The sequence below is a fragment of the Squalius cephalus genome, assembly GCF_949319135.1.
Source record: "Squalius cephalus genome assembly, chromosome: 7".
Taxonomy (NCBI): Eukaryota; Metazoa; Chordata; class Actinopteri; order Cypriniformes; family Leuciscidae; genus Squalius; species Squalius cephalus.
Window position 1 is genome coordinate 2,458,676 of NC_137128.1, and position 27,182 is coordinate 2,485,857.

The window sequence follows — 27,182 nt, forward strand, 5'->3', positions numbered from 1 at the left end:
ATGGGAGTCAATGGGATGCTAACAGCAGGTGGGGGTCGGCTAATCAATGGCAGCGCCTGGGGAAGCTTCAGTGTTTTATGAAACCCTGCCCCCCTGAGATGTAGCCTTAATAGGTCTTAAATCAGGGAAAGACGAGGTGTGTTCACCCTGCTGAGGGGATGTGATAAAGCCTGGAGTGGAGCGAAAGCACGGTCCTCTCTGAACTCTAAGCGCTCTGTAATCACTCCGCTCCGAGTCCACTCCGGGTCTTCCACTCACGGGAAAACTGATTTCAAAAGTTATTAATGTTTTTATTTTTTATATAGGCTATATATCATGAATGTCTTAATTTTAAAAGTTATTAATGATTTTATTTTTATATAGGCTATATATCATGAATGGTATATAGACTCGATTTCGATTCTCGATTCAATTTTTGATCTTGATTTGATTTTCTATACTCGATTCTCGATTCAACTCAATGAATATAGATTTAATACAAATACTATATTTATAAAAAAAGAATAGTGAACATAAGTTTACAAGTGGGTAGGCTAATTAATAAAAAGAAATTAAGAGTCACAAACCTGTATATTAAACACTTTTAATTTAGGTGCACTTGGGTACATTAAAACAGAACCCATCTCTAATTTTCAAATGCATACAATTATGTTAAATAAATACAATACAATTTTGATGCAAGATGAAAAATGTATGCTGAAAAAAGTCAGAACAGTCGCATTCCTTGATCAAACAGGATCAGGTTATTTCATTTTTAAGATTTTAAAATCTTACTAAATTAGCTGTAACATGGAGGCTGCAAGCCTATGAACAATGTAGGACAACTAGTACTGGCTTATTGGTGATAGTTCACCCCAAAAAAAAAAATTATGTCATCATTTATGTATGTATTCATCATGTATAATACATGAAGAATATGGGGAACCAAACTGTTTTTGGTCTCAAAATGACTTTTTTTTCAATATTATGGAAGTCAACTTTTGTGTTCAACAGAAGAAATTCATACATAATGAATGCATTCATGTCCAGCGCGCTGTTCCACCTGGTCACCACGTCAATTTTAAGTCTGCGACAGGGAAAGTTCAGTAGCGTCTGTTTTTCTTTGAAAACGTTGTTAGCGTTAGCGCTCCTGTGAAAGAATGACGCTACGCGCCTAACTCGACCCAGCAGCCGAGAGATGGCCGGAAGTTTCAGCGCAGCTGGTGACGCTAGATTTACTGTGTGAGCAAAGCAGCCGATATGGAGCAGCTCCATCATCTCCACGGCACGTATCATATTGGTAGCGTTGTCGGTCACAATGATCGGGTCTTTCTCAGTAAGCCCCCACTCTTCCAACGCATCTGAAAGCAATGCACATGTATTTGCCCCTGTGTGACTATCCTGCATAGCTCGGGTCTGCAACACGTTTGAAATGAGAACCCAGTCATCTAAATAGGGGCAGGTAATTGTGACAGGTGTCTTGATGTCTTGACGTCCACGTCACATGTGAGGGCCACTCTGTCCGCTGACTGTAGGGACAGACTAATGTTTTGCTTCACAAGGCAAATAAGAGGGTGACATCTAGTGGAGAAGACTAGTAATTAGATTAACGTTAATCTTATGTTCAATGTGTGCGGAAATAAATATGGAAAAAAAACTATTCATGGCCTTTGAGAATTGATTTTTGAATCGACCACATTTAAAAAAAAACGATTAATCGAAAAATCTGTTTTTTTTGCCCAGCCTTATTGCATTCCCACAAAGCAACCCGTTAATGAAGGTTCATCTCTTAATGGTTTCATTTAGGTTTTCCACAAGCCTGTTAGTGTGTGGATGGCATGGGGCACAGAGGCTTCTCTCCACATGGAGCGTGCCTATGTTCCCACAGCCTTATGTTCCCTAAACCTACCCATCACACACACACACACACACACACACACATACTGGTTTCCATGCTGGATGGGGACCAACTTTATGATCATCACTTGTGGGGACCACCCTTTCTAAAGGTTCTAGAGGTATGAAAAAAATTAGGGATACTTACCATAGCTTTGATAACTTATACACGCCTTCAGATATCTGAATTGATGAAGTAATGATTTGACCATGCGTTATGGGGACTTTTGAAAAATCGAGTGGACATGTCTTATAGGGACATACTTTGCATAATATTTGCATAATTCACACAACCTCCCAGTTGATTTGTGGGGACTTAATTTGCATAATTCACACAACTTCCCCTTTTGATTTGTGGGGACCTAGATATAACAAGAAGTATATTACTAATGACAAATAATAGGCATTTATACAAAGTAATTCCTCAGATTGCATTTGTCCATTTGCCCTTAATAAAAATGGGTTCAATCTACAACCAAGCTTCACTCTTGCATAGAACACCTATGGCCAGTTTCACAGACCAGGCTTAAGATAGTCTCAGACTAAAGTGTGCGTTTAAGCCGTTTTAACTGAAAGCACATCTTAAATTAAGTCCTTTGTGTCCATGTCCAAGTGCCATTGTTTTGTCTCAAGATGCACACCAGTAATGCTTATTTCTAAGACACGTTTATAAAAGCTACTTAAAATGTCCTAATTGAACTAAAGGCCTAATCCTGGTTTAATCTAAATCCTGTCTGTGAAACCAGGCCCTAGTGTTGTGCTTGTAATCATCTCCTCAACATGCAGAATATTTGTTTGGATCGATTGATTGTTCCTACAATTGATTGGAATATTAGTGTGATTGAAGTGGAATATATGTGAATGGAGAACTTTTTCACTGCAACATCAAAGGATTGCATACAAGTAGTGAATTATTGTCTGGATATTTTCCAACCCATTTCATACCCACAAGTCAAACATTTAAACCTTTCCACTTCAAACTATTCTTTCTATAATTGTAATTTTTTCAGCCAACCTCCCAGTATCAGCTGCTACTCATTCACCTGATACTTATAAAAAATAAAACAAAATCTACTACTAATTGAGCTTCAACACATTAATTCACATTACAATTGCTGAATTCAACTTTTATTGAGTTCAACTTCACAAAATAACTCAAATGAAGTCAAACCTCAAAAAGTCCTGAAATTAAAAGTATTTAAAAAATCATTAAAAAAAAAAAGTCACTTTCACACATGCTTCCTTTCACAGACATGTGAATTTAAACAAACTACAACTTTAGAACTACTTTGTTGTTCGACCAATGCTTTCCGACTGGTGGCCTTCATCACGGTCATCATAAAACATAGTGCAAACATTAAGTTATTCTATAGCCTACAAGTGTTGCTGTTGTTTTAAAGGGTTAGCAAACCCAAACATATTAACCCTTTAACATCTTTTAACAAAACCTGCCCTGACAGAGTTGCATCTTCACATTATTATTATTTGCACTGCAATTTCTTTTTGTAAGCTGTAATGCGATTATAAATGTAAAACTTTACGGTCTTCCAATTGCGGTTCTTCAGTGCTTCTGGTTCAGCTTTTAAACATTTGTCACAATCGCTCTTTGATGGTACAGTGAGCGATGTGATGAATCGCTTCATGTGCCTTTCCACCGCCTGCACCTCTGTCTGCTGCCAGGCGGTCTTCTTCTGGGAACTTTTACCTAAAAGTGGACAGAAAAAACAATTGAAATGATATAGTGTGTGTGCTGGAATTCCAATCCGAAGTTCTGAATCCTATTATCAGTATTTATTAGGTCTGCCCCCTATTTTTTTTTTTTTTTTTTTTTTTATTTAACCTTTATTTAACCAGAAAAAGCTCTCTGAGAATAAACATCTCTTTCACAGGAGTGTCCTGGCCAAAATGTGCAGCAGTACAATCAGTTCCATCACAGATAAACATCACACAGACAAATTAAAGGGACACTCCACCCATTTGCATTAAGCTTTGCATTGTTAGAAACCCAGTCATACTATTGAATGGTCGTGCAACACTCTCTCATTTTCCCCTGAGACGGGAGAAATCCGTTATTTACCTCTTACACTTCCTCCTACAATGACGCAAAAATCGTCATTTTGCGTCATTGTAGGAGGAAGTGTAAGAGGGAGGGATTTCTGTTGAGACTACAGACACTCGTTCCTCATCTTTCCCAGGGGGCGGGAACCGCTCACGCTAGACCTATTACAGATCAGTGGGTGGGACTTTACTCTCTGAAACTGAAAGCAATATCCTCCATCTTGTTTGAAGCTAAGCTAACAGGCGCTGTGGAGACAGATGTGAAGTTATGACAATAGCGGAGGAGAGTGCTCAATATGATATAGAAGAAGTGGATTTCGGAAGTCTGATGCTTGAATCAGGTGTTTGTGGCTACCTTTACAAGCCGCATTATAGCGAAGAGCAGCCGAGGCAGAAGACCTGCCTGCCGCGGACGAGGAGACCGGACTGGCTCGAGTTAGGGCGGACTGGTGGCGCCGGTGATCTCACTATGCAACTACGAACCGCTACGAACACAGAGATAGAGTCCGTCTGCGGCAAAGAATTTCAACAATGACAATTTCTCCTGGACGAAATCTCTGAATCAGACGAGGACACGGACGTTTGTGTTGAGAACTATCCTAGTTTCGCACCGCATATGTTCTGACTGAACATCCAGGTACCATGCAATAATTCACCTTTTCGAAAGAAATACAAACGAGGAGTAATGCTCTAATGAGTTCGCCAACTAAATAGACATTTTGTGTGAAATGAATATCAAGCTCTGGTGGTAGCTAGCCTTGTAGACGGAAGAGTGATTTCGCTTTCTGGATTAGTGGGAGTGGCTTGCGGAGCTGTGCAATGTGGTGCATTGTGGGAGTTGTTGTCTTTCATACAAATGCGTCCTGAAGTTATTTTTTGTCTTTCCTCGGTCACGAAGGCACCAAATTCAAAATTTATTTTACATTCCGACTACATATATGACCCACTTTAAATAAAAAACAATGTTCAAATGGGTGGAATGACCCTTTAAAAGACACTTAAAAGCAGTTGCATATTGTTAGATCAACTTCCATTTGCCGGATAACTGATTTGAAATGGTCTAGAGTCAGCAGATTTTCTCATTTTAATTTAGATTGGAGGAAATTCCAACCAAACGGCGCTGCGTACATAAAAGACTTCTTACCTAGCTCAGTTCGAGTAAAAGGAACAGAAAGAGTATAAAAGTTTTGCGAACGAAGAAAATAATTCTTGGTAATTTTCTGTTGCATAAAACAACAAAGATAAGAAGACAACAACCCCAAGATGGCTTTGTAAATAATTAAGTACCAGTGCATCTTTCTTCTGATAGACAGAGAAGGCCAACCTACTCTGTCATACAAAGTGCAATGATGAGTTGAAGATTTACAATCTGATATGAACCTTAGAGCACCATGATAAACGGCATCTAAGGAAGAAAGAAGATAAGAAGGTGCAAACTGATATACAACATCACCGTAATCAAGGACAGGGAGAAAAGTAGCAGAGACTAATTTCTTTTTTACATTAAAAGAAAAGCAAAACTTGTTCCTGAAATAAAACTCAAGCTTGATTTTCAGTTTATTCTTCAGTTGAGTGATATGAGAGCTAAAAGATAGTGCATCATCAACTATAATGCCTAGATATTTGTACTCTTTTACTAATTCAATCACTGTACCTTGAAGGGTCTGAAGAGATACTAAATTATTTTCAAGTTTTTTTGAGTTGGAAAATAACATATACCGTAAAACTTCAAATAATAGCCCGGGCTTTTATTTTCCCAAATCGCCGAACTGCACCGGCTTGTATTTGAGACAGGCGTCTATATGAGACAGGCCTTTAATTTAGTGTTGAGACTTCACCCTGTGCTGCAATATTCATTTAGTTTTACATTCATTTACAGAAATCAGCTGGTTGAATGAAAATTGCTTATGTTATCGGATTTTCAGGTGATATTCTCAATTCATTCAGTTAACGGACGCTTTGAGGTAAAGTGAATTCAGACTGCAGACTAAGCAACGATTGTATTTAATTCATTTAATGTATTTAATACAGTTCAATCATAACATAGTACAGACATGATCTTAATTCCATAATGTCCTTAAACACAACAATATTGCTGGCCATTAACTGACAAAGTGCGCGTCCGTTGTGCGATACCTCGAGTTGTCATAGACGTGACGCGGCGCTTCTCGTCCGGTGTGCGAAACCTCGAGTTGTCATAGACGCGACACGGCGCTAACACTCTCTGCCTGCCTTGCTTGCGCTAACAGCTCCGCCCAGATGCACAGGGCTCTCTTGTGCGCAATCTGCTCCATAGAACTGGCTTAAACAGACGATCTGACGGGTTTTAGAAGATTAAATACAACCCGAAACTAAAAAAAACAGACCAGGCCAGTATTTGAGACCGGCCTTTATTTATCCAAACCTGTAGCCACACCAGGCGTGTAAAAGAGACAGGCGTCTATTTGGGACTCGGCTATTATTTGAAGTTTTACGGTACTTGGTTTTATTAGTATTCAGAACAAGTTTTAAACTGTGAAGCCTTGACTGAATAATATTAAAGGCTGACTGAAGCTTAGACAAGGCTTGCTGTCCAGAGGAAGCGCTGCTATACACAACAGAATCATCAGCATAAAAATGAAAGTTGGCATCCTGAATGTCATAATCAAGGCTATTTATATAAATGGTGAATAAAAGGGGCCCCAGCACCGATCCTTGGGGAACACCTTTGGAAATCTCTAATAAATCAGATTGTTTACCTTCGGCTTGAACACACTGGGTTCTTCCGCTCAGATAGTTTTTAAACCAAGGAATAACGTAACTTGATAAACCAACAACCTTCAATCTGTGCAGCAATATTCCATGATCCACTGTATCGAAAGCCTTTGATAAATCAAAAAGCGAGGCACAAAATTCACCATTATCCATTGACCCTACAATATCATTTAAAACTTTCAAAATAGCCGTTGTAGTACTGTTTCGCCCGCGCGTTTTGCTGGATTTTCTTCACATTGTAGCACAATAAACTTAAATTTCTCCGTCATTTATGGTCATACAGAAAAAAGAAATATAAAAAAAGAATCTGTGATATTTCTACTTTTGTATGTGTCCACTTACAATCAAATCAAAACATTGTGCTTTTGTAAAATAAAGAAAATAAACAGGGTGTGCGTTCTGCCTCTCCGTCGCGGTGAACTTTTTTTTCTTGAGCACGTCTATAAACTGAAACAAAACTCAGCGAATACTTGTCACACATTTATGAGCCATATACCTTAATAAACATTTAAGTGTGTACTTTTAAATGATCTGATTCAAACTGAAAACAAATATTCTCTGTTTAAGTAATTTGTATAAAACCAACAAGATGTCCAGCTTCTCAAACGCTTCCTAATTACTTTTAATTTGAACATGCCCACTCGCGCAAAAGAGATTCACATGCAAATCTCCACATGGAACGCGATAGCGCTCATTAACTTTACCTCAAAAACAAAACACCAAAACACTTCACAAGTCTCTGCTTTTTCGTCGAGTTTGAAAGGCGCACTGTGAGCTTACATTGGATTTAGGCTACCTCAGAAGAAGAAAAATGCGATTTGAAGACAAGAAAGATACAGGTAAGAAATTCTTACATATTAGTTATTGTTGCATAAATTTCACATTGCAGTTGAACTGTTGCTAGATAAATGGTGAATATTATAATATTTAGACCCGTGTTTACCGTTACTGTGTTTGTGGATATCTGCTCAAACGTAGATATGTATATGGTAACCATAATGTTTTATATTTGAGAGCGATCGCATTTGAATGTATCATATTTGATACATTCGAAAAGCAAAACGCACCAAACGGCTTCATGTTTTTACTATTATCTCATTTCATATCATCATAACGAATGGAAACATTTGAAGTAACATGATAATCAATATATTTTTCTCTAGCTTAGTTATTATTATTTTAAGCAATTTTAACCAGAAAAATCTAAAATGTATTCCCAAAATCGTGCAGGCCTTTCTCTTGATATCAGTATGTTCAATTTTTTTTTTTTTCAGGGCCCAGATGCCACTGAGTCTTGCTGACTTCAACATTCACATGAGTCTCTGTACATGAACATGGTAAATTGAAAATCAAACACCTTGGAAATGAAAGGTATGTACAATGTTTTTAGGAATGGCACAAAGGTCTCTGTCTTTGGATTATGTTGTGTTGTAAATAAATCAAACAATCTAAAAGCCATTCTTTTTTAAATCTCCTCATTCTTTGTGAAAGGTTGCTCAGAATTATAGGGGCCTGATAGCTCCTAATAGGGCAGTTAGAGGAGGGTCTTTGTCTTTCTCAGGTGTGAAAAGCTTACATATTAATGAGCTCCCGCATAAAGTTTTGTGGCACAAAACACGTCGTAAAAATTTTAAATCAATATATTGTCTTCTCTGACTGAGCAGTCAGGGTGATTTTCACATAGTTTTAGAGCAAATATTCTAGGCTACGTCATACAATTTTCAAAAGTCTTGTGAAGAAATAATCAGTATGGGTTTCATGACCTTATTTCAGTGAGAATTTTTTTTTGTATTTTCACAAACCACGCATAAATGTCATTATCTCAAAACTACAAACTTTTACACACATGCTGCTGATATATTATTGTAGCAGAGTTTGTGCTGAATACAGTGTAATTAGACTGTAGCCATGAAAATGTCACAAGTAACAGAAATAAGCACAAATGTCAGAGCATGTCAGAACACCTCCAGGGCCCAGAAAACAGCTCAGACCCCAGAGGGTTAAAGCAATTGAGCATATGTTCTTTATCTGATACGCTAGTGGAATCCAATTTTATACATGAAGGAAAGCTAGACTTGTTTTTACTACCTGATATCAGTTTTATATTCAGCCAAAATTTCTTGGGATTATTTGAGTTAATAGTAGTATTTTCAATAAAATAATCAGCCTTTGCTTTTCTAATAGCGACTGTGCATTTATTCCGGAGCTGCCTAAAACGGATCCAATCGGAGCCAACATCAGAATGTCTAGCTTTTGCCCAAGCAACATCCCGCTCACGAATTAGAACAGAGAGGGCTTCTGAAAACCATGGATTATCCCTACCATTAACACGGAATTTTTTAAAAGGTGCATGCCTGTTGATGATTGATAAGAATCCATCATAAAAGTATTTCCAGGCAGACTCAACATCGGGAATAAGAAAAATCCTGTCCCAATCATAGCGTGCTACATCAAAAAGAAAGGCTTGTTCGTTAAAATGTCGTGTACATTGTCTAGTGATAATACGTGGTTTATGCTTGGGTAATTTGGTATCTCTGACTATGGCAACGACGCAGTGATCACTAACATCATTAGCATATACAGAGGCCAAAGAGTACTTGTGAGGCAAATTGCTAAAAATAAGATAAATTAATGTGGACTTTGTAATCCTTCAAGTTAGGTCTGGTAGGTGTCTCAACTAGCTGAAAGAGATTTAAAGAATCACAAATTGCTTTAAAACGATCAGATACTGACTGTAGCCAGTTCACATTAAAATCACAGAGAAGAACAAGCTCCTTGTAGTTCAAAGAAGTCACCGAGTGCATCAGGGAGGAAATGGCATCAGTACTAGCTGATGGAGGTCTGTAGCAACCGACTACAGTAAGATGTAAAGTCTTGGAGACGATAAGATTTAGAGCTAATAATTCATACATTTTAACTACTGACTCAGAGAGCAACACAGCAACTTCAAAACTGTCCTTAACATAAATTGCTACCCCCCCTCCCCTATTTGGTCTATCAGACCTATAAACAGTATAACCATCAATATCTATGGCATTATCTGAAACTTTTTTTAAGCCATGTTTCAGATATTACTATAACATCAGCACTGGTATTTTTTGCCCAGATACGCACCAAATCAAACTTAGGAAGCAGGCTTCTCACATTCATATGAATAAAAACCTAGTCCTGATCTAGATTTAGAATCAGCAGGAACTTTGAACGTTAGGGAAGTGTCATTAAAAGGACTAGGATTTGGTAATACATTTCCTGATATCAGTAACATGAGAACTATAAAACTCCGACGCCTTACTGTTTCACTTACATTTCCAGCAGAAAAATTCAAACAAGTGGAATAGTTGAAGACGCTGGGCTCCTTATTTGTTTGAACAGAAACTATAGAGTCCTCGTACACAAAGTTTGAAAGCAGTGACTTCAAACGGCAGTCTGAGAGGACATTAAAGTTTGTATATATATAATCAACCACAATTTTATTAGTCAGTTAGTCGCAGGACAAAAAAAAAACTCCACAGGAAGTGGAAATCACACAGGCTGTGACGGACAGATCAATAACGGCAGGAAATCCAAACATTCGCCTATCAGTCAATGACCTGGGGTGGGTGGAGGTGATTGTATGGGCTGTTTGGATGACGACACACATGCATTATATAATTGCTATATATTGCATTGCATAGAATGTGTGCTCGTCAACTAGTCTAAAATTAAGAAACCCCTACAACACAGTAAAATAAATAAATAAATAAAATAAATAAATAAAAAAGATAACATAGGAACATTGTGTACAATTAAGATAGGCTAATTAATTTATTTTCCAATATCCAAATATGATACTAAATACCACAGGGAAAAGGGCTTCTATTTGTGACGTGCTGTCTTTGCATTTAAACATTGTACATTTTAAACAGGACACGCATTAGCTGAATAAATGTTAGCCAATACAAACATATTTATAGAAAACAGTTGACAATGAATAGACAGGAGTCCAATAATAGCATAACGAATCACTTATTCTAAAAATAATATAAAGTATAAGTTCCGAATCCGACATATAATGAGGGCTGTGTTAACAGTAAAACGTCCGTCATTTAACGAATTTTAAAAACAGGGATGGATAATACAAAATGCTTTTTGACAAAAAAATCAAGCAAGAACAAAATTTAAACTTAGCCCGTCAATTTTCATTTTACAATTATCTTCTCTCTCTCTGTGTGCGCGCGTCGTGTTTTTTGTGAGAGCTTGCGCAGCACTGAGACATTGGTACTTTTTTTTATCCATAAGTAACTAACGCGCTAGTTTTCATACAAAATAAATATATGTAACAATTAACACAATAACGTAACATACGTTTCTCAACAAGCGATTTTAATAGCGATATCAAGATTTATAGTTCAGCATTACTTGAGCATTTTATTATTTGCATGACTGAATGATGTCTTCCTCTTTTCTGAGTGACCATGAATAACTTAACGGAGTATTTTAAGATAATCCATGCGATCTGTGTGATCATCGAATCCATAAGATTAAGTTAACTCAACAATCAACTTTCCACATCGAGCCCAGGCCGTTTACCTTCAGGAGTCAGAAGTACTGTACTGTCCTCACTTATGAAATCAGTCAGACGACGGCCGCGGGAGAGGAAGGGGGATCGAGCGGGAATCTTTATTGGTGTCGATTTTCAGTCTCTTTTTAATGATAGGCCTTACGCATCTGTCAATCATACCCGCTTGCTATTTGGGGATTGAACCCAGCGCTTTGATTGGTTGAACTCTTCTTCTTTTGCTGTTGCTTGATTTGAGGACAGCGCGTGCAGAGGCGTCACCAGGTTTTTGCATAGTTTAGAGTGTCAAAGCGTACCAGCGTACTTTGAAGTCAAAATGCGTATCCGCTACGCAAAATGCGTACAGGTTGGCAGGTCTGGTTAAAGTGCTCCTAAAGGGTCTAATTTAGTCTTAGAAATGTGTAAAGAGTTCACCTTTGGAAGAAGGCCTCACAGCACTGGCTCCTGTAGGCATCTCTTCATCTGATGGTGGTCTGGGTCTCTTGGGTGGTGGCGGCATGTCATTCCCCTCGGTAGGAGGAAGTGCCACCTCTGCCGATGGTTCTATGGAAAATAATCTAAGTTCAACATTTTCAGAAAGATATACACTTTACTATAGAATGCTGACAATACACAATATGTTATTTGTCACACTTATGCACTAATTATTTAAAATCATTAAAGTACAATAAACCCTAAACCTGTGCAATTGTTCATTATTGCAAGTATAATTGAACTACATCTTTCCAGCAGACATTTAATCAAACATAAGCTCAAGTAAACTGAGTATTTAACCATTTTATTTCATGTCTTAATCATCTGACATGATTCGTTTTGTGCCATGACACAACCAACACGAGAAGAGAGCGGATCAGCTAGTGTTTTACGACAAATTTACACGTTTCTCCTATGAAATAAAATTTTTATGGTAGTAAACTCACAAAACATATTCACTCCAGAATGAATGTTTAGTGTAAGACATGTTGAATAATAGCTTGGAGGCATTTGATTCATTACACAATGAGCCATTTCGTCAAAAAAGCATTTGGTTCAGCATACTGAAGCATCTCCTTTAAAGGGGTGGTATAACACGATTTCACTTTTCTTACTTTAGTTAGTGTGTAATGTTGCTGTTTGAGCATAAACAACATCTGCAAAGTTACAACTTTCAAAGTTTAAAGCAAAGGGAGATATTTGCTTTTAAAGAAATCAATTTCTAAGAACTACAAAAAACGGCCAAGTAGGGACTACACGACATTCCTGCGGGCTTGCTGACATCACTAAGCCCAATATTTACATAAACCCCTCCTCCGATGAAGGATTCGCACAACGGCTAGTCCTGAAACTTTAAAAACAAAAGCTGTTTACGGGCCACAACCTGTAAGTATGATTTATTTTTCGTACCTTTCAAACATACTTTTCTGAAACGTCCTTTAACAGCCGTTCTTGAACATGTTCTGCTCGATCCTCTCCACTAACATTCTCTGGGTCTGATTCGGGCTCAAACTGGTAACTTTTGGCAATATTGACGCCGTTGTTTACTGAAGCACAAACTACCGGTAAAGATAAGGGGGCGTGACGTTTCCGAACAACGTGCACTTGGCGCTTAACGAATCACAACACACTGGTCCAGCTAACCAATCTGAGCCCATTGCGTATTTTGAAGGGAGGGGGCTTCATAGAACGCGGAAATCATCCGACCGTTTTTACAAGGAGGGACAGAGCAGTGTAGAATAATGGTTAAATATGTGAAAAATAATGCAAATTTTTTAAAACGAAGCATGAACACGTTACAGTGCACCCCACAAACACAATCAAGCGTTCGAAAAAAGGCGTTTTACCACCCCTTTAATATTGGCTATGATGTTAGAACAATGTTTTTGTCTGTCAGGTCTTCACAAGTTACGTGACTGAAAACTATGAATAACTGCAAAATGTAGTAGTGTATTTTGACAGTAATACAAACCGTCAACAGTAGATGAACAGTGTCCCTCCTGTATGCTCCCGTCTTCCTCATCACAGTCAATAACTTTTTCTGTGGAAGTTCAAAGTACAGCTTAACAATGGTATATAATGGATCATAAACACGTGGTATATGAATAGATGGTAAACAGAAAATCAAACAAAAGTCAAATAAAATACCATACCATCAGGATCTATCCCAATTTCATCCAAGTTCTTGCCATGGAACTCAGCTAATCTTCCTTGCTCAAGAGCCATTAGAACTTTGCTGATCTTGGCAAGTTGCAGAGTCTTTTCAGGGAGTCGATAGAACTCACGATGGATTCTTATGTCGTGTCCAAGAAAGTTTGCCAGCTGGTCCATCTCGGTGTCAGTCATATTCAGCACTGTTGAAAGGGTTGCGGCATGCTTTCGCAGTCTTGTAGATGTCAGTGACTTGGGACACTTTGCGTCACACGCCTTTGCAAAGCCACGGAGGCAGTCTGACCCTCGAAAATGTGTCATGGCTTCTGGTCTTGCAAACAAATAGGAATTGTCTTTCAGAACCCCACAAGTCTCTCTCTGCTTAACAAGGAGTTCTAAGGCACATAGCATTTTTGAAGTCAGAAGAATTGGAACTGGTCGACCACGCTTTCCCCTTGTGATAACCCTTGTGAAGTGTCTGCAGAGTTTTTTTTCCACTTCAGAGAGTGCCCAGTCCACATCCTCATGTGGATCAGAAGTGTCTCTTGATAGAAATGCAGACAAAGGCATGCTCGAAACCTCTCCTTCCCTGCGGCGGTTAAAGAGAATCATCTGGGCTAGACACACCTTTGCCATCTCTATCCAGGCTTTGGTAGAGGGACTTTCAGAGAGTGTTTTGAACCACTTGTCTTGCACTTGATTGAGATATATATGCATTTTCTGGACGTCTTCAGTAAAGGGCATGATAGTGGGCACATTCCACTTTGCTTCACTGATGTTCCTCAATGCAGTAGCCGAGATCATCTCGTTCCACTTATTCGCATGAACTTCAAGAAACTCACTGGCATTCTTAACTAGCTGTTTGTCATTTGATATTAATCCCTGAGCTTTTAAGAGTTTGCTCACTTTAACCAGGGAATTCCCAAGCTTGTTTGCAAGCGATGGAATCATGAACTTGTCCGTTTCACTGTCATATCCACACGTATACTTGACAGCTTTGACAGTCTCCATGTACTTCTTTGGATTTACACAATCTTCCATCATTTTTAACGAGGTGACTCTCCTCGCCTTGTGAATCAACCTTCCCAATTCTCGCATCTTCTCCCGCACATACTGTTTATTTTTGGCTGATAGCCCTCCTTTGTTCAACAAGTGCTGCCCGATTGCAGTAATTACTCTGTCATTTTTTATTATATCTGTGATTGGGTCAGGATTCATGGCACTGATTACTCCCCACAGTTGTTTGGTCATGTTTGAAGGCACAGGCCCCGTGTATGTACACATGGACTGAACACGGTTTTTTCCTGGTTTGGGGGGGACTGACTGAGGTTTAAGTCTACAAGAACGCATATGTCGCCACAGGACCTTTCTTGTAAAAAGTCCTTGACAGTACGCACAATGCATGAAATCCTCTCCTTGCGCTTCTTTAGGTGGACGTTTAAATGGCACCAGTTCCCCCTTTCCTGATTCCATAACAGCAGCATTGTGGGCATAGTTCCCTTTGTTGCGGATATAATCCAGCTGTTTTTTTCTCTCCTTTGAACCCTTTGGAAAACTTAGAGCTCTAGCCACATCAGAATTATTTGCATGTGAACTTTCTAGATGCCTTGCCATCTTAGCGTAAGGTTTGGAGCAATACAAGCAGTAATGTCTCTTGTTGTACACTCTACTGCCATCTCTTTTTTGGTATGCATTAACAACTACGCAGTCTATTGTGTTCTGACTTGAACTGGGTTCTTCTCCTGTTCCAGATGCTTCAGACGCAAGGCTGTGCATTTTGTCTGACGTTGTTGTGTCACAGTCAGGGGAACTCGCTGATCCAGATTCATCAATATCCAGTTCATCAAGAAGCTGACGTTTTGTTGGGTTTAGTGTAAGGCTAACATCACTGTCATTGTCACTGTCAGAAGTGGTATCTGGAACATATTTATCTGAACTCTCTGGTGTAGAATCAAAGAGCTCACCAGAATCTTGAAGATCTGTGTCTTTCATCTTAAAAAAATAAATAAAATAAAAATAATAATAATTAGAAATAGGTAGAACTTCTGCATTTAATTAATTGATCAGTAAATTAACAGACATAAATTACCAACTATTGTGATAATCAGTGAACTGGTCAAGTATTTTGTCACATGTGATGATTTTCTGTTACTTACTGTATGTTATACTAAAGTTCTCAGTGTAATAAATCATTTTGGGCAGTTGCTCTGACAAAAATAAGGACATCTGATGGGTAATGGGTTTAAAGTAAAGGTGATGCAAATTTTTGATTCTCTGATATTTTGTAGTCAAAATGATTTATCACATAAGAATATATATTACATTTCACTGAGTAATTGATAATGAGAATAAAATGTTGATGGCAGCTCTAAGCAACATAACTAATCAATAAAAAATGGCAATGGCTACGTTTACATGCAACCAAATAATCCATTAGTAATCAGATTGATGGCTCGATCAGACTGAAAAGCCTTCATATGTAAACACCTTAATCACATGTAAAGAGTGAGCAGAGCGAGCTTCCATAGGAATAAATTCAAATTATGAATGCCTGTGCAGCCGTGCACATTTTACTTTCGCTTTCAAATTAGTGATTTAAAAGAGAGGAGCAAAAGAGGGAAAAACTCCAACTAGTGCATGTAAACATAGCCATTGAGTCTTTTGTTGTGACTTGAGTCCTTACCATCATACTTTTAGTCCGTCTCAGTCTTGGTACAAAAATGTCCTTTTCATTTCGGAGGTGTATCACAATCTGTAAAAAGAAAAGATAACAGTATAAACGACATTTTACATTATTATAGTATTTGAAAAATTAAAAATAAAAAAGCTGATCAGAGTTCAGAGAGAGAGAAAAAAAAAAAATTATTCCTGTCCAGCAAACCTCGCTCACACACATCTGGATTAAAACCGGCTTCATGGGGACCTTTCACACACAACGTTATAGTTCCTTATGGGGACTAGTTTCATCAAATTCAACACACAAGTTTTAACTCAAACACTGACTAAAAGTGTGTTGTGGGGACGTCGTGAGTGTCCATTTTAAAGCAACAATTAATCCAGAAAAAAATCCCTGTGAAGGATAAAACTGGCCCTAAATACTCCACTAGCACTAACCTACTGGACACATGTCGTTACACGGTTTAATTTACTAATTTACACCAGATACGCATCAAAATATGCTTAAAAATCACTAAACCATGACAAAGAGAGACATTAGACCTAAATCTTTAGTGATGAATGTGAACGTACCTGTTGAGGAGAGTTGATCTGAGCAGATTCATCATCCATCTGAGTCTCTGACTGGAGAGAAGGATCAGAAGCACTCGCTGCACTGGTTTTAATGGCAACGCTGGTTATCTGTAAGAGACAACATTCATAATGACAAGATATTAGAACATGGAAACACAAGAGAGAAATATGAAGCAGATACCACAGGATTTCAGAGAAATAGACAAATCAACTTCATCTAAAACATTTATTCCTGTCCAGTCAACCTCTGTCTGCGCTCACACACATCTGGATTAAAACCGGCTTCATGGGGACCTTTCACACACCTTCATGGGGACCTTTCACACACAACGTTATAGTTCCTTATGGGGACTAGTTTCATCAAATTCAACACACAAGTTTTAACTCAAACACTGACTGAAAGTGTGTTGTGGGGACGTCGTGACTGTCCATTTTAAAGCAACAATTAATCCAGAAAAAAATCCCTGTGAAGGATAAAACTGGCCCTAAATACTCCACTAGCACTAACCTACTGGACACATGTCGTTACATGGTTTAATTTACTAATTTACACCAGATACGCATCAAAATATGCTTAAAAATCACTAAACCATGACAAAGAGAGACAGTAGACCTAAATCTTTAGTGATGAATGTGAACGTACCTGTTGAGGAGAGTTGATCTGAGCAGATTCATCATCCATCTGAGTCTCTGACTGGAGAGAAGGATCAGAAGCACTCGCTGCACTGGTTTTAATGGCAACGCTGGTTATCTGTAAGAGACAACATTCATAATGACAAGATATTAGAACATGGAAACACAAGAGAGAAATATGAAGCAGATACCACAGGATTTCAGAGAAATAGACAAATCAACTTCATCTAAAACATTTATTCCTGTCCAGTCAACCTCTGTCTGCGCTCACACACATCTGGATTAAAACCGGCTTCATGGGGACCTTTCACACACCATGTTATAGTTCCTTATGGGGACTAGTTTCATCAAATTCAACACACAAGTTTTAACTCAAACACTGACTGAAAGTGTGTTGTGGGGACGTCGTGACTGTCCATTTTAAAGCAACAATTAATCCAGAAGAAAATCCCTGTGAAGGATAAAACTGGCCCTAAATACTCCACTAGCACTAACCTATTGGACACATGTCGTTACACGGTTTAATTTACTAATTTACACCAGATACGCATCAAAATATGCTTAAAAAAAATCACTAAACCATGACAAAGAGAGACAGTAGACCTAAATCTTTAGTGATGAATGTGAACGTACCTGTTGAGGAGAGTTGATCTGAGCAGATTCATCATCCATCTGAGTCTCTGACTGGAGAGAAGGATCAGAAGCACTCGCTGCACTGGTTTTAATGGCAACGCTGGTTATCTGTAAGAGACAACATTCATAATGACAAGATATTAGAACATGGAAACACAAGAGAGAAATCTGAAGCAGATACCACAGGATTTCAGAGAAATAGACAAATCAACTTCATCTAAAACATTTATTCCTGTCCAGTCAACCTCTGTCTGCGCTCACACACATCTGGATTAAAACCGGCTTCATGGGGACCTTTCACACACCTTCATGGGGACCTTTCACACACAACGTTATAGTTCCTTATGGGGACTAGTTTCATCAAATTCAACACACAAGTTTTAACTCAAACACTGACTGAAAGTGTGTTGTGGGGACGTCGTGACTGTCCATTTTAAAGCAACAATTAATCCAGAAAAAAATCCCTGTGAAGGATAAAACTGGCCCTAAATACTCCACTAGCACTAACCTACTGGACACATGTCGTTACACGGTTTAATTTACTAATTTACACCAGATACGCATCAAAATATGCTTAAAAATCACTAAACCATGACAAAGAGAGACAGTAGACCTAAATCTTTAGTGATGAATGTGAACGTACCTGTTGAGGAGAGTTGATCTGAGCAGATTCATCATCCATCTGAGTCTCTGACTGGAGAGAAGGATCAGAAGCACTCGCTACACTGGTTTTAATGGCAACGCTGGTTATCTGTAAGAGACAACATTCATAATGACAAGATATTAGAACATGGAAACACAAGAGAGAAATCTGAAGCAGATACCACAGGATTTCAGAGAAATAGACAAATCAACTTCATCTAAAACATTTATTCCTGTCCAGTCAACCTCTGTCTGCGCTCACACACATCTGGATTAAAACCGGCTTCATGGGGACCTTTCACACACCTTCATGGGGACCTTTCACACACAACGTTATAGTTCCTTATGGGGACTAGTTTCATCAAATTCAACACACAAGTTTTAACTCAAACACTGACTGAAAGTGTGTTGTGGGGACGTCGTGACTGTCCATTTTAAAGCAACAATTAATCCAGAAAAAAATCCCTGTGAAGGATAAAACTGGCCCTAAATACTCCACTAGCACTAACCTACTGGACACATGTCGTTACACGGTTTAATTTACTAATTTACACCAGATACGCATCAAAATATGCTTAAAAATCACTAAACCATGACAAAGAGAGACAGTAGACCTAAATCTTTAGTGATGAATGTGAACGTACCTGTTGAGGAGAGTTGATCTGAGCAGATTCATAATCCATCTGAGTCTCTGACTGGAGAGAAGGATCAGAAGCACTCGCTGCACTGGTTTTAATGGCAACGCTGGTTATCTGTAAGAGACAACATTCATAATGACAAGATATTAGAACATGGAAAAACAAGAGAGAAATATGAAGCAGATACCACAGGATTTCAGAGAAATAGACAAATCAACTTCATCTAAAACATTTATTCCTGTCCAGTCAACCTCTGTCTGCGCTCACACACATCTGGATTAAAACCGGCTTCATGGGGACCTTTCACACACCTTCATGGGGACCTTTCACACACAACGTTATAGTTCCTTATGGGGACTAGTTTCATCAAATTCAACACACAAGTTTTAACTCAAACACTGACTGAAAGTGTGTTGTGGGGACGTCGTGACTGTCCATTTTAAAGCAACAATTAATCCAGAAAAAAATCCCTGTGAAGGATAAAACTGGCCCTAAATACTCCACTAGCACTAACCTACTGGACACATGTCGTTACACGGTTTAATTTACTAATTTACACCAGATACGCATCAAAATATGCTTAAAAATCACTAAACCATGACAAAGAGAGACAGTAGACCTAAATCTTTAGTGATGAATGTGAACGTACCTGTTGAGGAGAGTTGATCTGAGCAGATTCATCATCCATCTGAGTCTCTGACTGGAGAGAAGGATCAGAAGCACTCGCTGCACTGGTTTTAATGGCAACGCTGGTTATCTGTAAGAGACAACATTCATAATGACAAGATATTAGAACATGGAAACACAAGAGAGAAATCTGAAGCAGATACCACAGGATTTCAGAGAAATAGACAAATCAACTTCATCTAAAACATTTATTCCTGTCCAGTCAACCTCTGTCTGCGCTCACACACATCTGGATTAAAACCGGCTTCATGGGGACCTTTCACACACAACGTTATAGTTCCTTATGGGGACTAGTTTCATCAAATTCAACACACAAGTTTTAACTCAAACACTGACTGAAAGTGTGTTGTGGGGACGTCGTGACTGTCCATTTTAAAGCAACAATTAATCCAGAAAAAAATCCCTGTGAAGGATAAAACTGGCCCTAAATACTCCACTAGCACTAACCTACTGGACACATGTCGTTACATGGTTTAATTTACTAATTTACACCAGATACGCATCAAAATATGCTTAAAAATCACTAAACCATGACAAAGAGAGACAGTAGACCTAAATCTTTAGTGATGAATGTGAACGTACCTGTTGAGGAGAGTTGATCTGAGCAGATTCATCATCCATCTGAGTCTCTGACTGGAGAGAAGGATCAGAAGCACTCGCTGCACTGGTTTTAATGGCAACGCTGGTTATCTGTAAGAGACAACATTCATAATGACAAGATATTAGAACATGGAAACACAAGAGAGAAATATGAAGCAGATACCACAGGATTTCAGAGAAATAGACAAATCAACTTCATCTAAAACATTTATTCCTGTCCAGTCAACCTCTGTCTGCGCTCACACACATCTGGATTAAAACCGGCTTCATGGGGACCTTTCACACACCTTCATGGGGACCTTTCACACACAACGTTATAGTTCCTTATGGGGACTAGTTTCATCAAATTCAACACACAAGTTTTAACTCAAACACTGACTGAAAGTGTGTTGTGGGGACGTCGTGACTGTCCATTTTAAAGCAACTAATTAATCCAGAAAAAAATCCCTGTGAAGGATAAAACTGGCCCTAAATACTCCACTAGCACTAACCTACTGGACACATGTCGTTACACGATTTAATTTACTAATTTACACCAGATACGCATCAAAATATGCTTAGAAATCACTAAACCATGACAAAGAGAGACAGTAGACCTAAATCTTTAGTGATGAATGTGAACCTACCTGTTGAGGAGAGTTGATCTGAGCAGATTCATCATCCATCCGAGTCTCTGACTGGAGAGAAGGATCAGAAGCACTCGCTGCACTGGTTTTAATGGCAACGCTGGTTATCTGTAAGAGACAACATTCATAATGACAAGATATTAGAACATGGAAACACAAGAGAGAAATCTGAAGCAGATACCACAGGATTTCAGCATTTAAAAAATATTTAAAAAGTAAAACATGTCTTCATTTTACATAGTTAATCATTAGTTTATTTTGTGATTACATTTCACCCATTAGTTGCAATAAGGCCATTGTATGCCACACATAACTTGGGGAAAGAAAAGTGGTCTAAGACTGTACCACCTCATTCTTTAAATGTATAAATTTTAGGAGTGGGGTAGAAACACTGACCTAAAAAGTAACTTAACTTGGATTGTAGCTTTCTGAGATTTGTACATCATTTATTGGAATAGACATAAATTAGATTCATAGATTTCTAATATATTCAAATTCTAATCTATTCAACCAACAACCTGCTTGACATGTTGCAACAATATGAGATATTCTGTACACAGTGTGCTTTGCAACATACTTGTGTTCTCCAAGGGTAGTCTTCTCCTCCATAATCATAGGCAATTTCTTCTCCTTCTTTAATGTCATCCAGGGCAAACAGACAAAGGTGAGGCTTTTCATTGACGTCAATTTTCTTCATCTTACAATTTGGATGTTTGTGGGCATCATTAACGATCCGCCCAAACGATCCATCTTCTCTTGAGGCATCAATACTTAAATATGAAAGCATGAGAAAAGGATGAATACAAGTATTACAATATACCACCACAAATCAGTGTCTTTTTTACTATAGTTTAGCATAAGGAATATAGCTTTGGTGCAACTTGACTTCTTACCACCATGTTTTCCCTCGCCACTTGAAATCAAACATAAATGCAGCACAGGATGCGTGGTAGCGTTTTCTTCTCCTCTGCAGTTCTGCATCATTTATCAGATCTCCCCTGTACTCAACGACAAAATCACCTTTGCAAAAGGCACCCTTTGCGAATAGACCACGTCCTGCAAAATACAGAAAAAAATTCTCACAAAAAATAAAATAAAATCTTATAGATAAAGGATGCCAAATACACAAAAAAGACATCAATAGTTGGCAGCAAATTTAAAATAAGCTGCAACCAGGGGTCTAATTAAATACCCAGAAGTTTTTCATTACATGTTCATAAGATTATGGTTAGGAGGACATGCATATGATGGTGAATATTGAATGAATATTGAATCACACCACCTTACCTTTCACTGCATTGATATACTTCACATCTAATTTGAATGTTTTGTCAGTCTTCGAAACAACATGATGCATGGCATCCTTAAGGGGGCTGATTCGTGGTGGCATTTCAAACTGAGAGAAACAAAATTGTAATAAATAACAGTGAGAAAATGGGGAGACATGCATAATTCAACTAGTAGGCCTATGTTCAATAAGTAGATAAGAATGTTATTGTAATGTAACACTGCACTACAATGATATCTTGTGTATCAATGTAAGACAAGAAATCAGAACTCAAGGATATAACATTTATTTACTGCTAGCCTTGAGGGCATAAACTCAACATTTTCAATTAGGCTCTAATCTCTCACAAAACCAACATCTATATAATCCCAGGTAGCCTTGGCAATTAACTACTCATTTGAACCTTAAACTAACTAGGGTAAACGTACCTATTAAGCTCAAGTACCCATTAAGCGCACTACCATCTTGGAGCTCAGATTATAAAAAGAAAAAGCAATGTATTATCCTATTTGATTTATTAACTAATTGATGTGTTTGTTACTACATACCTCCTGTAATTTTAAACCAATCAGACCATTGCACACTGATATATGTGTATATATGAAGAGCTCTTTTCCAAAACGGGATAAACGCCATTTAAAAAAAAAAAAATGAGTTTGTCATGTCATTTTGCTGTGTACTGGACCTATTTTGCTCCATCAACGTTTCATGACAAATCGCTATATTTACTTGTTTAAAATGTACTGCAAGATGCAGTTTCTTTCCAAAACGAGATAAGCGCCAAACCTATTTGTAGCCTAAACGGGATATATCCTCTCAACCAATCAGAATTCGGTGAGCGTTCTACACAATCCAAATAGGCGGCGATCTGAACAGAGGTTTGTTACTTTATGTTCATTCATTCCTCAAAATGAGTGCTTTAAACTGTAGTAACACTTTTGATGGCCTTGATGAGCCAGTGGGACCTACACCTGGGGGTAGAAAACGCAGACTGGACAAAGAAAATCACAAAAAAACAAACAAAAAAGAAGGTTCGTCACTCGGGTGGCGCGTTAATACCAACAGTGGGATGTCAACACAAAGCTGCCGCCAAAGGTTTCTGTCAGGCCAAGAGGCTGTCGCCGGACGATCTGATGGTAAATTTCAACTATTTTTATGAAAAACAAAACAAGGTTGACCAGGACCAGGCCATACTTCATCTCCTGGACATCACGCAAGTGACAAGGAAGCGTCCGAAATTCCAGGACATTAACAAACAAAAAGACCGGAACGTATCTGTTAAGTACAGTCTTTTGTGCAACAGACATCCGGAGAATGTGCCCGTTTGCAAGGCGACCTTCATAAAAGTGTTTGGTGAGTACAACTTTCGTTTCAGAATTGACTAGTATAATACTGTTTTGTAGGTTTCCCCCTCGCGATAAAGATATTTTCCTGTAAAGAAGCCTGCTAACGTGACATTAAAAGTACTGAATAGTTCTAATAGCCTAATAGCCTAAATGTGTTACTAAATGATTTGAATGTATTTTTAACATTGTTGTATTTAAGGACTGGTATTTGTATGTGTGTTATTTTTAAATTATTTGTTTTATGTGGTGGACAATATTAGAACATATCACTGGAAATATGTATTTTATTTTTACTATTTATTTTATTTTACTATTTATTTTATTTGGCTGTTATTTAATTTCATGCATTTGATTTTGCACTTATTTAATTTATATGCATTTATACTATGAGTACCTGATTATATGTTGCATGTTCTCTTGTTTGTTTTTTAAAAGACAAACCATCATTTTTTTTTTCAAAAATTGATGGATTTATAGCGTTTTGAAAAATAAATAAATTGTATATAAAAAACTTTGAATTTATCATCAACAATATTGTTGTTTGATTTAATAATCATTGTTCAACGTGTTCAGACTGAGCCAAAAAAAACATTTTAATTAGGATAAATTGAATATTCACAATGTGTGGGTCTAGGTAAAAAATGTAATTTTCCTGAAAACTACTGAAATGGATTTATCCCGTTTTGGAAAAGAGCTCCTCATATGTGTGCACACTGTCTGGTGGCCATTTTGAAAGCTGTCTGAAAACTTTCACCAGAAGAGGAGCCCTTCAAATGTGCATTTTTTGTATGTTTAAGCCTTTATTTTGGCTAAGTACATCTACTTATTGCAAAATTAAGAGATTAATGTTTAGTCTTTTGCATATTATAACCTGGAACCTGGATGTGGGAAATAATTACAGTTAGATCTAAAAGATAGTTTTAGCAACATAGCCCAGATGCTACGAACATAGCCAGCTTACTAGCTGTATAAGATTGTGTGCTACACTAATATATTACTTCACAGGCATTAATGGCTTGTACTTTTAAATCCATAATATTATACTTTTACATTTTATTGATAGTCTGTGGTTTTAAACTGCTGTAATTTTTAAATAATTCATATTATTGTTAGGTGAGCTTAAAGGGTGCACTACTGACAATCACACAGCTTTGCTGTGACATCAATTAGAAAAAGCATTTCATAGATATTGTCAATAATAGTTGTTCATATTAAAATTGGTATAAACTTAATACATTACCTAGATTATTAATTTAGCTAAATATTTTCCTTTAAATTTCATTTATTAATTAAAAATAGTTTTTGCTCCAATTAAGCACAGTGTGCTCCCTTTAAGCTCATCCACATTGAACGTCTATGTAAATACTTCATAATCAGACTTTAAATATTAACTGATGGTTATCACTATGTTAATCTTCAAAAAAAAAAAAGATTAATAAACTTATTTTCACAGTCTTAAGATGACAAAAGCTAGACAAAATGTTGCAATGAGTTTGGATGACACGTCACTATGAATAGGATAGGCTACCTGATCAAATTGAATGCCTTGTTGCTTGATATTAGTGTTCTGTTTTTTTTTTTGTGATTGACTCTGTACCTTCAAATAAAACTTTTTTCAATTATTCCTTAAAAAGGTTGTTTAAAATAAACAAGAATTTTTAATAAAACTTGTTGTGAGCTTATTGGGAACAGGGGTGTGCTTAAAGGGTACAAAATGTACCCATTAAGCACAGCCAGACTTTTTATATTTAATTATGTACATCTTAATTGAAATACTTTTGTCATTTAAAATAAAATGAAATATTATAGTTTGAGAGATCAATATTTTATTTTAAAATAACTTCTTGTACTAAAACCAATATCTTGTGCACTAAAAATGTCTCAATGTAGATTTTGGTGAGCTTAATAGGTACGTTTACCCTACTCTTTTGAACGATCTCACCATACAAACCCCAGTTTATTTTAACTACTGTCATAATCAAAACGAATTTTATTCATTTAAAGCTACTTACCATTTCAGTATTTTTATTTTTATTTTAGCCTACTTAATTTCTCTGTTAACGCACTTTGGTCAAGATCTGTGGCTTGTATATTTTGCCAATGAGTTCACTTAAATGTAAAAACAATTACTGAAATTTTATTCTTCATATCAATACTAAAAGTCAAACACAAGTGCGATAATCTTCCCCCTCATCCTGTCCTGACAAGTAATATAACATATCTTTAATTTAAAGTATAAAATAATCCACCGTCCAGCACTAACGCGAACTAGACAGAAACAAACTTAATAACCAAGTTCCTCCATTAGCAATCAGTCAGGCTAAACACCTGACGACACTTTTCAGTTGAAATGAAGTACTTAACATTAGCCTACATTGTATAATTTTGTGATAGCTAACATTACATTGATCGATTTTGTGATTGGAAAAACACAAGAAACATGTCAGGCCACACTTAGCCTCAACAATTAGCACTAACTAGCTAGCCCGCTGCCTAATCTAATTAACCTAATATAACTGGTTTCATACATATGTGCTTAACTTACCTTGAGCTTCACTTTTATCCTCTGCAGAAGTTTAGATCCTTAGTTGGCATCTCCAGTAAATAATCTTCTTCTTTGTCTTCCGTGTGAAGTATTTCATTTTGCTGTTGAATTCCTTCCTAACGAGGACCCGGAAGTGGGCGGTACTCAACCATAATTGGAAAATGTGTGTGTGGAGAAGTGAGTGCATTACCAGCCAAAAATGTTTGGGGGCGCAGCTGAGCACACACTTCACACACTCACACTACCTCATAATCGTGTGTTATGGGCCAATGCTGAAACTCCGCCCAGCACCTTCAGAATAGTTCCTCTATTCAATTCAATGGGTCATCCTTATGGGGACCTGATTTTTGGTCCCCACAACGCAAGAGGTCCCCATTACGTGACTGTGTAAACAGATTCTTGTCCCCACAACGTGATAAATACCAACTCACACACACACACACACACACACACACTAACCCGACCCCTAAACCTACCCATCACACACACACACACACACACACACACACACACACACACACACACACACACACACTAACCCGACCCCTAAACCTACCCAACACACATACACACACACACACACACACACTAAACCGACCCCTAAACCTACCCAACACACATACACACACACACACACACACACACACACACACATATACACACACACACACACACACTCACTCACTAACCCGACCCCTAAACCTACCCAACACACACACACACACACACACACACTAACCCGACCCCTAAACCTACCCAACACACATACACACACACACACACACACACACACACACACACACACACACACACACACACACACACACACACACACACACACACACTCACTCACTAACCCGACCCCTAAACCTACCCATCACACACACACACTAACCCGACCCCTAAACCTACCCAACACACACACA

The 27,182-nt window shown here is 37.8% G+C and overlaps 2 protein-coding genes across 4 annotated transcripts in view; one reads left to right on the forward strand and one right to left on the reverse strand.

The window, feature by feature from the left end:
- The window catches only part of znfl2a (zinc finger-like gene 2a), a 109,983-nt gene that overhangs the window by 11,104 nt on the left and 71,697 nt on the right, over positions 1 to 27,182 (forward strand). The window lies entirely within an intron of this gene.
- Positions 484 to 26,330, reverse strand: LOC307161634 (uncharacterized protein). Its single transcript, XM_079876493.1, has 8 exons — positions 26,257 to 26,330; positions 22,365 to 22,473; positions 16,619 to 22,133; positions 16,053 to 16,121; positions 13,372 to 15,361; positions 13,191 to 13,259; positions 11,660 to 11,788; positions 484 to 3,580 (listed from the first exon to the last, which is right to left on the reverse strand). The coding sequence occupies exons 3-8, from the start codon at positions 16,655 to 16,657 to the stop codon at positions 3,357 to 3,359; spliced, it is 2,520 nt and encodes an 839-aa protein (XP_079732619.1). The 5' UTR covers positions 16,658 to 22,133; positions 22,365 to 22,473; positions 26,257 to 26,330; the 3' UTR covers positions 484 to 3,356.

Excerpts from the sequence above, each read along its gene's own strand:
- LOC307161634 (XM_079876493.1), bottom strand. The coding sequence starts at position 16,657 with ATGGATGATGAATCTGCTCAGATCAACTCTCCTCAACAG. Across the intron at positions 13,260-13,371 it reads AATTGGGATAGATCCTGATG|AAAAAGTTATTGACTGTGAT; the intron begins GTATGGTATTTT and ends GAACTTCCACAG. Across the intron at positions 3,581-11,659 it reads TGTGAGGCCTTCTTCCAAAG|GTAAAAGTTCCCAGAAGAAG; the intron begins GTGAACTCTTTA and ends GTCCACTTTTAG.